Here is a 10,116-nt window from a genome sequence, read left to right as displayed (position 1 = left end):
GACTGTATCTTTTGTTTCAAATTCCAAAGGGGCTATGGTGGTGCCAGCTGATTGCAGAGGCTTGGATGGGCAGAGGAGGCTGGGACTGTTTTCAGACACTGTCTGCATGTTTCTGATAGATCTGTGGCCAGACTCTGTGACACTGCTGTGTTGAAGACAGTTTCTGGGATCTTGGATCTCCTATTGCTTATTCAAATAAGAAATTAAACACAGGATCTCCAGTTCACTGTAAATCAGCTCCTCTCCAGAGCTTAGTAGCAGAGCTCATCTTGTGCCTGCACTTATTTGAAAGACCTGAACCCTCACTGCCTGCATACTGAAGCAACACATTAGACTATTGCAGACCCCAGAGAACTGATGTGGTTTATTGGGATCCTGTAGACACATATAAATGAGCTCTGCTCCTTTCTGCATCAGACTTCTGCACCTGAACAGAGTGGGTTTCACAAGGAGCACAGCTTTCAGTGTGCTCTGTGGATCTCTGTGGATGAATGCAGCAGTGTCTGGGGGCCCAGYCCTCCTTGGGGGAGGGGTGCCTGATCTCTACTGGGCTGTGAGCTTGAGTTTCCTAAATATGGAAAAGAGTCTTTGTGTCACAAACTGAGCGCTTCCAGAGCAGAGCACCCACCATGGTGCTTTGCTAGGACTTAATCGGCCATTTCCACTGTCAAGAGGCTGCTCTTATCCTTGTGATTCACACAAATTGGAAGAGGGTTGTTTATCTGGAGACCTTAGCAGGGAGGGAGAATAACCACCCACCTCCTTCACCTGCATGAAGACAGCCCTCCATTCCCAGTGGATGAGAGACAAGAAAGTAATTCAAAAGTGTGGTTTTGCTGCAGGATCACGTATTCACAAGGTTCTCGTTCCAGCGCAGCTCCCTGCCATGGTTCCTGACGTAGCTCTGTTGGCAGGTCATGCCTGCTTGTTGCCAGCTCTCTTGTAGTTACTATGTTGCTTCTTATTCTCCTGGAGGGTAAGTGGCAGATGTGAGGTCTAAGTGCTCAACACACAGATGTCTTGCTGTAAAAAGATGCCATTGTTGGAACAATCTTCCATTAGTTCAAAACTGTACATCCCAAAGACTGCTGGTCCAGGATGATGATTACGGGGAATCACTGGGCTATTAGTAACACTGAGTGTAAAACAGATGACTAGAGAGAGATGGTACAGGTCTGTGGTGGGGGGAATTGTTTTTTCTCAGGTTCTAGCGTGTTCCAGGTCCTCTAATGAAAGCAGGAGGGGAAGGAAGACGCAGATACCAAATGTCTTTAGGAGAGTTCCAAGGAGAGGCTGTGAAGGAAGTGGAGATGTTGGGTGGGAGGAGAGGCTTTTAGCTGGCAAGGCCCAGCCTATGAATGAGCTGCCATATGTCACCCAAGCAGGTGAACTGTGCCACTGGTGTGACAGACTGTGAGTCCGCCTTGCCAGCACTGCTGCTTGCCAGTCCTGRCACCTCGGTGGCACCCATTGCACTCTGCAGCCCATGGTGGTGAGTCCTGCACTCTTGTAGCTGCTTTTAAGTTCACTGGGTGAAGCCATGAGGTGAGCTGTAGCCGCATGAGTATGTCAGCACTGGTGCATAGAAGGCTGCATCATCCAGCCTTTGGTGGCATTGGCATATGGGAAGCTGCCTGAGCAAGTGGGGCTGGTGCTCTGGCTGTGCTGAGCTCTGGTAGTAGATGGTGACTCCATCCTCATSGGAGGACTCTGCAGATGGGGGCTGGAGTTGCCCAGTCATCCCTCACTGCTGTGTGTAACAGAACATGCCACGTGGACTCTGAGTTTTTCTGGWTTGAAAGCAATTCTTGTCAGGTGAGCTATGCTGGAAGCTCATGACTCGCTCACTTAAGAGTAGGGGTATTTAGGCAGGAGCTTTTCAGATATGAACCAGGAATTAAGAGATGCCTAAATCTGTAGGGATGGCTTGTGTGGGCTAGAGACAGTAGCAGGTTTGAGAGTGTGTTGATAAAGACAACACTACCAGGGGCATGTTTTCTCCATGCTGACTCCACAGTGAGGTTTGCAATGGGCTATGTTCATGCCCAGCCAAGGAAAGGGTGGGCTGCTGCTACTCCTAAGCTAGCAGGACAGCCCTGTTGTTACCTTTTCCCTCTCTGCCATGCAAATGACGGGAGCTGCATTTCAGTTCCTGTACTCGGCGCCGCAGCTCTGCATTCTGCATGTTGCATTGCAAATGGCTGCTGGTAAGGAAGCAGCTGAGTATTTTGTTTGTGCTATTTCAAAGGCTGTTCCCTGTCCAGGTCAAAGCTCTGATACTGTTTGCAGAGATACCAGGCTCACCATAGCATCCTCCTAAGTGCACAAACGAGCACCCTTAACAACAGTACAGGAGAAAGCTGTTTCAAAGCACATCCCAGGCAGGTAATGGGTGTCAGGAGGGAGTCCAAGTTTTCCCACTTAATGCCTTCAGTGATAGTGCCAGAAGGAATTTTCATGGGGATCTACCCAGCTTTCATGCTGCTTCTATTCACTAAGGATGGGGAAAAGGCTTCTGGCTGAAGCTGTAGTGCACTTCTTTTTCCTGTTGTTGCTTTCCACAACTCGTAGAAGGATCATAAATATCTCTGTAAACCAGCAGACCAGACTGGAATGAGATTGACTGCCCTACCATTCCCAGGGCCTGCAAAGATTCTTCAAACTGACTCTGTTAACAGGACTAATTTTTATTACCAAAAGTAAAATAAATACCTTGAAGCTGTGCCAGAGAGCTGCCCACCACCCCAGCCTACCAGCAGCTGCTGCCTACTGGGTCTTGCACTCGCTGTCATCATCATTTGCTGCCTTAATCTTCTTCAGCTCCTTTTGCAGCTCCTCTTCWGCAGCCAGGATCTCCTTTGGCTTCTGGTACTGTAGGACAGAGAGATGCTCTCAGTCCTCCTGTTAGTCCTCTCATCCAAGTGGCCTAACTCAGGCCACGGGGCAAGCAACAGCATGGTTTTTAGCACTGCTCTTTCTGGGCATCTCCTGCCACGGGAAACCCTTMTGTTACTGGCTACCTTTGATGCCTATTTGGAGAGGTGATGCTCTCAAGTTAGGGATGTTTGCCATGATCTGGTGCAGTTTTTGCAGTGCAAGTAAGATTTCCCAAGTGAATATGAAGTCCTGGCCSCCACCAACACCTCTGGAATATCCTGGCAAGCTGTGTTGTGCAGATCCCTGGTGTGTTTACTGGTTGTATGCACACGTTATATAACTATATATAGCATACATTTCAAAAAAGGCAGACAGATGTGAGAGTTGCAGTTTCTCTGTTCTCCCCTCAGAATACCCTTACTCAGSTGCAGCTCAGTGGTAGATGCAGGTGCCTTTTGGCAAGGGTTTGGCCTGTAGCAGATAGGAGCTCAGAAGGGCTCAAGGTGCTGCTCTTGGCCTATTTCCTCTGTATGTGCACCCCCAGCTCTGCTGCGAGGCTTCCCTTGGAGGGGTKTTCTCTTGGTAGCTAGCTCCTACATTTGAGAATTCAAGCACCTGCTGAGAAAAAGGTTCTAGCTGTCTCTGGATGCTCCTTCCAACAGGTAAGTCTTTATTTTGCTAGTCTAACTGTTACCTTGTACATCTTCTCTGGCACAGAGCAGCAGGGATTTTAAGGAGGCTTTTCCAGGCCTAGGGACACAGATATTTTTCCACCTGCAGGTCACCTTGAGCAGCAAGCAGGGCCCCTACTGGGGCCTGGGATGTCCTGTCCAGTGTCAGCATGCCTGGTGTAACCTGAAACTCTCACTGACTGTGTGACAGAGAAGGGGGCTCATCAATGACCCTCAGCAGATCTCCCTGCTCTACCTTACTTCCCCAAAGAATTTAATTTCTTTGTGGACATGAAGAGAAGGGCAAAGTTCTATTCCATGTAGCCAAAATCTCACCGTGATGATCAGGGTGTTGTTGGCATGGGTGAAGCTCAGAGCAGCTGCATCGAAGGGGAGCTGGTATCTGTCCAGGTCGGGAATAGGGAACTTTTTGTAGTACCTGCATGTAAGAGGAGAGATACAAACAAACAAAAAACAAACAAAAATTGTAGAATCCCTTTCCCCTACTAGCAGTGCTGAGCTATGCAGTGCTGCTTTGCAAGATGTGCTCTTGCATCTCTGCCTTCATTTCATCCAAGCAGGGTTACTGGGGTCTGCAGTGGGTAGGAAAGTTCCCTGGATGGTAGCTGGTAGCAACAGAACCCTCAGGGTTGGCAGGAGGACCCTGTGCCATGCTGTGCGCCTGCTGGATCCCTCAGGCTGCTGAGAGCACTGGAAACAAACCTCCAAACTGGAAATCAGAGCTTGCAAAGTTCTGAATGGCCTTGGTTTCTGGATGTGGGCTAGGTCCCTCCAGCCTGTCTTCAAGCAGTGCCAGGCAGACAGAGCTAGGGAAGCTCTCAGCCGTACTGGCAGGTGTCCCTTGTCACCTTGGTCACCTCCTCTCATTTCCAATAAGTACCAGCTTCCATTAGCTCCTRCCAAAGCAACTGTCAAAGCCTTGCACCCCATGACTGTTACTTTCCTGAGTGATGCATGGTTTTGTGTTCCAGTTCTTAAAACCATCCTTTGGCCCCTTGCTTGATCCTACTGTGCTTTCTGGATCATCTCCTGCTTTGATGCCTCCACGGTGCTCAGAAATACCCTTGGGCATGCAGCTCCAGGTGCGGCTGCCTACAGTTACCTGAGCCACTGCTCCACAGCATTTCCAYACAGCATCCTTGCTGGCTGTCCTGGTGCTCTGCACTCTCCAGCCAGCTCTCCTTACTGCTCTTTCCSTGGTCTCTATCCCCACTTCCTGAACACACCTCACATCTAGGTAGAGGATGGAGAGGTTTCTGCCAGCTGCCTACCCAACTCATGTTTTTCCACACACCAAATGTTGGGCTTTGCTCTATTTGAAGGGCTATGTTTCAGGCAGAATTGGAGGGGTTACAAGCTATGTAGGCAGCTAAGGTTTTGCAACCAGAACCACCTTCATCTGTTTCTGGCTTGGCCAAGACCTTTCTCCCCTGCCATGACTTGACCTGTATCTACTGCTTCATCAGATTCACTTGCTGGTGGTCCTGTGTCCACCTAGAGGCATGGCTCAGTTTGCAGTCTCTTCCAGCACTCCAGTAGCCAGTCCCCTCCACGGAATTGGCCCGTGGTCAGTACTGAAGTGCCCAGAGCTGAACTGGAGCTGGCATTGGTAGCTGTCATGGCATGAGGGTTTCTTTTCCATTCAGCTGGCTGTATGTGAAGCTTGGCCTTTCTAGCTACCTCTGCCCAAATAGCAGTTTATTTTCCAAGTCATGGTGAAAACAGCTACAAAGGGCAAATGGCTTTCCTGGTGCAGTGGGAGGAATGTAGGCAGCTTGTTACCGCAGGGCTCAAACCGTTCTGTGTTGTCACTGCTGTCGGTATTTGGAAAAGGTGGCAGACATGGATAATAAGGGAGATGTCAAAGGTTAAACAGCAGAGATTAGATGAACACAAAGACATGTTAAGGAAGTGTTAACTTCTTACCGATTAGACAAAAAAAAAAAAAAAAAAAAAAAAAAAAAAAAAAAAAAAGCAGTACACAGAAAAAAAAACCACTGTTTCAAAGGGCCTTGGGAGTCATCAATGAAACAGCAGCATTCTGCTGCCGCAGGACTAAGGAAAAGGAGAGAAGAATGGCTTTGGCCGGCCTCAAACTAAAATCTGTGACAAGATCAAAGGAAACCAGATCTGCCTGGCCACCCCCCCTCCTCCTAACATTACCACTGCCTCTCACTACAATAATTGAATCAGGTTTGGCGTTTGGGGAGGAGGCTTTCTGGGTTTGTTTTTAGAGTTTAGTTTAATGGATTTATTTTACAGCAAGAGGTTTTAAACAAATCCCACTTGAGCAGCCCTTGCCGTGGCCAGAGGGAACAGGAGTGACTGCTGGAAGTGAAGAGCTCTTGTCTAGGCTGGGGAAGCAGTTGATGGGTGGTTTTCCCAGCTGAGGCAGGCAGATTCTCTACCCTCGTCTCTCACCCCATGGCCAAGGGCTGTACTGCACTCTGAGCCTGGCTCCTGGCCGAAGATACACAGCACATATGTGAAGTCACCTCTATTTTTTCCTACTGGAAACCCACTTTTTATCAGCCTGTAGGGAAAACTGCTACTGCTATGTTGAGAATTTAGAACTGAGCTACTCAGTAATGACTTGGCAACCCATCCCATTGCTCATGCGTCCAGCTGGCGGTCAGCGCAGCTCTGTTGCTCAGAAGCAACATGGCTGATTTCCAAGGGCTGGAGAGGCTCTGAAGCTTCCTTTCTCTCCCATAGTGATGTGCACTCTCTCTAGGGACTCCATGCCTTTGTTGCTATCTTGGAATTAGCTGCTGAGTGGTGCCTTGCCCTGGCCAAGACCCAAGAGAAATGATCTAAGATATCGTGGAGCCTGCAGCAAGTGTTCCGGTGCTGGAGTTTGTCCCTGCTCCTACTGACAGCAAGGTGGTTCTTGTCCCACGGAGGTGACTTTACAGCTTTAATTCCAGAAGCCCTTAGCCATCATCTGCAGCCCATGGGCAGCTTTCAGATTCTTCAGCTATCTCCCACACTACAAGTGTCTAGGTGTGTCCTGCTTGTCAGGGGACTCTATTGTGGTCCAGAGGGTGGTACAAAAAACTTTGTCAGACAGGGAATGACCTCAGTGGGTACATTATAACTTTAGAGCACCTACGCAGGTAAGGAAGTTCCCACATATGCTCTACAATTAATAGGTCTAGGAGTAGGTAAGCCTGTCCATGATAGTGGGAGGTCAGAATTAGGCTCTCTTACTTGCTTCCTATCATAGGTTCAGGAGGACCCACATGTAGCTGATGAGATTTTCATTAACTTGTCCTGTTTAGTTAAATCTCCCTACAAAATGGCTAGTCTTCCCTGTGAATCCCTCTGCATGGATTCAGGTCAACATGTCACTGGCGTAGAGCTGTAACTGCTTGCTGTTTTCATGGGACAGATGCCTCTTCCTCTATCTAACCTCCTTCTGCTTGTAAGCATCCAGGTATGCTCAGGTGCAGAGTTCAAATATCCCTTTGTCATTGCCTCTGATGTGGTAAACCCTTACCTAAAGRCTTGCAGTTTCTGTTACCTGAAAGGCATTAAGTGGCCAAAATGGAGCGAGTTCTTTGCCAATAGCACCATCTACAGCCAGCTACAAGGAGTAGCTTAAAGAAGACAGGAACCAGGTTGGAAAATACCAGTGTGGTTTTTGTCCACAACTGATCTTTCTCCATTCTACATTGACACTGGGAAAAGAAGGCAAGCAGAGGGCAGCTTGCCCACCCTTCCATATTGGCGTAGTATCCCAGTTTGTAAACAGCATTCATTTCCCTTCCAGCATCCTCCCTTGCTCTTCTAACACAGCCTCCTTGCTATTCATTCCCTTTACCACAGCTCATGCCTGCTCATTTCACTGAGGCTGTAAAAGCTCTGGTGTACACTACGTCTGGGTACCCATACCAAAGGGTATGCCTTTTACCCATGGTTTCCATGAGTAAAAGGCTATGTGATGACATTGTATAAGATGATGTTTAATAGMCATTTTTTGCTCCCATCTCAAATTCCTTCTGTAGAACACTATGGTGCTTTCTTTCAAGACTTGAGTTTTCTTCTTGCCACCTCCGGATTGTATCATTTGCCTTATAATTACAGGACAGATTTACAGAGGGATGCCCACATGACTTATCTATACCTGTTGAATCCTGCAGCTCCATGAATTCTGAAATACAATTAGATCAAAGTGTCATCCAAATGCTCCATCTGGAGCTGGATGCTCTAGCAGGAGGTAGCAAGAAGCAAGAGGCTGTTGCGGGGGGGTGGCGGGGCTTTTTTTTTCTTTCTTTTTTTTTTCCAGGAGTGATGTTTGACAGGGAAAAGACAGAGCAAACACCATGTTACTGGAATTGTGAGATCAGTTTGTGAAGGTCAGGGCAGAGCTGAGGGGCTTGACTAAAAACATGTCTGAGGACATGTCCAGGAGTGGAAATCAAACAGAAGGAGACACTCAGCTGTGTGTACTAGCTGTGGTTGCTCAGTCCTGGCATACCAGAACCTAAAGGTACACATCCCCTGTGCAATCACTAGCCTGTCCTCTGTGCCAGCCCACCCCAAGGGACTCTCAGCATTGGCAGTGCTGTCCTTACTGACTTCTTGTTGGTGGTCCGGACGACACAGCAGCGCTGCTCCTTCTCCACTGAGACACTGTAGACTTCCTTGGGGTATGGCAGGTTACGGATCCGCCACTGGAAGCTGGTCAGGGTATCCTTCCTCACGAAGACAGGCTGCAATAAACAAGTACATTTAGCAAGGCCCCTCCAGCTTTGTCCTCTGTTCTCCCTAGCCCTTCTGCCTGTGCTATCTTGAGAGGTTTCACATGGGACAGCCCTTTTTTCACACTGGAGCAGAGCAGGGAATAACTCAAATTGCCTGAGCATCAGTTTCTTAGAGCTGGCACTGCTCTGGCTTGGCCTTTACCCACAGCACTCACTGCCTGCCCTGCTTGTAGGAGGCTGATTGCGTTCAATGAGGGAGTCTTACATGACAACGTTACGTGGAAACCAGGCCTCTTCCTTGCAAGCAACTGCATACTAAGCTCTTTCTACTCTAGGGACCTGCTGGACTCAGTCCTGGCTCTGTCCCAGTTTGCTCTGCAGGGCTGTGCTTGTGTTTCAGATCAGAGACTAACACCTCTGCCTTGCAAGCTGTTGGGATGTGAAGCTGAAACAGGCAGTGCTACACACTGTAGGTGTCATGTTCTCATTGTCACCATCTCTGCTTTCCATCCACTGATGTGTCCAGGCACTGGCCTGCCTTTCAGGCTGCTTTTTGGAAGCCAAAGCAGTAGCTAGCTAACACAGTAACATAGATAGTTTCTCTGCTTAAGGAAACTACAAACCTCTTGCAGACCTCGAAAACACCTAAGCTGTGCCCTATTTTTGCCCAGCCCTACATCTTTGGGATGATTTGTAGCAGAGTGCTGGGCCACCTAAGACTACCTCTTCGGGCTGTGAGTGATCTGCAGTCTACCATCTACTGCTGTAAGCACAAGGCTAAGTGTTTCTAGGTGGAGTGGGGCCTGTAGACCCCATACATACATTGGAGCTGCTTTCCTTTATGAACTCTGATTCCAGTGTTCCCATGAGAGGCAAATTTGGCTCTCCCACCTCAACCTGCCACTTGCTGGAGCCCCCTAAGGCATTCTTCTCTCGCCATTTTCTACCTGTAGAAAGGAGAAGGAGGGTTTTCGTTATTCTGTTCCATAAAAAGTACTCCATGAAAGTTGCCCACACATTGAGATGATACGCCTTTTCCCTTAATTCGTCATTTCCACTTAAGTGTAAGTGGACCAGTTAGCTGGCCAACTCCTAAAGTCAAGAAATCGGCACTGAGTGTCTTTTTTGCTGAAGCCACGGAAGGCTTGCAGCAGGTGCCACACCTCAGCTGATGTAGTTCTGGGTAAGACCCAGATTGACATCTTGCCTATCTGTGGTTGCAGAAGTTACCAGAAAGCATATTTCACCCCGGAGCATGCTACAAACTGAGAGGGCGATCCCATTCAGTCCCTTCATACCAGTTGTGACAGAGGGGATGTTTGGAGAGATCTTGGGCCAAAACAAGGTCYGCTATGCCATGGAAGGGAGAGATCCCCGGGAAAAGCTGCACTTTACTTCCATCCCTCAAATTTCAGGGGAGCTACGGCCAGAATTGTCCGCCGGGCCGTTCGGGCGCGACTTGTTCTTGATCAGCGGGTCCCCCGGAAAGCAGCCCAGGGTCGCGAGCCGCCGCGAGCCCACGGCGGCGCCCGCTCGCGTCGCTCTGCTGCGGCGGGACGCCCCGGGCCCAGCGGGGAGCGGCACTTACTCGCTAACTGACCCGTCTTCGCGTCGTACTCCTCGGCCATCTCTCTGCCATCCTCAAACAGGTAGTGCACCTTCCTCTTCCCTAGAGGCAAGGCGGGCGGTGAGGGCGGCAGCGCGCGGGGCTCCGCGCCCCCCGCCCCGCCAAGCGCTCCCCGAGCGCCGCCGCGGCCGCCGCTTACCGTCCTGCACCAGCGCGGCCTTGCGGGCGCCGCGCAGCCTCTCCAGCCAGCTCGGCACCGCCATGGCGCCCGCGC

The 10,116-nt window shown here is 49.6% G+C and overlaps 1 protein-coding gene across 4 annotated transcripts; it reads right to left on the bottom strand.

Annotated features, from left to right (window-relative positions):
* Window positions 1-2,666: 2,666 nt before the first annotated feature.
* On the bottom strand, window positions 2,667-10,110 carry DPCD (deleted in primary ciliary dyskinesia homolog (mouse)). 4 transcript variants are annotated; one of them, XM_085306388.1, is made up of 6 exons: window positions 10,042-10,110; window positions 9,864-9,944; window positions 9,098-9,222; window positions 8,147-8,284; window positions 3,885-3,987; window positions 2,667-2,871 (listed from the first exon to the last, which is right to left on the bottom strand). In XM_085306388.1, the coding sequence occupies exons 1-6, from the start codon at window positions 10,103-10,105 to the stop codon at window positions 2,807-2,809; spliced, it is 576 nt and encodes a 191-aa protein (XP_085162514.1). In that variant the 5' UTR covers window positions 10,106-10,110; the 3' UTR covers window positions 2,667-2,806. The 4 variants fall into 4 exon arrangements, with proteins under 4 accessions (XP_085162514.1, XP_085162511.1, XP_085162515.1 ...); XM_085306385.1 differs by having other exon boundaries at window positions 8,151-8,284; XM_085306389.1 differs by having other exon boundaries at window positions 8,151-8,284; window positions 9,167-9,222.
* Between the last annotated feature and the right edge of the window lie 6 nt (window positions 10,111-10,116).

The sequence above is a fragment of the Rhea americana genome, unplaced genomic scaffold (assembly GCF_003343005.1).
Source record: "Rhea americana isolate MKP2758 unplaced genomic scaffold, rheAme1 scaffold_24, whole genome shotgun sequence".
Taxonomy (NCBI): domain Eukaryota; kingdom Metazoa; phylum Chordata; class Aves; order Rheiformes; family Rheidae; genus Rhea; species Rhea americana.
The sequence above is the reverse complement of the archived record's forward strand: the minus strand, read 5'-3'. Positions and strand labels throughout refer to the sequence as shown.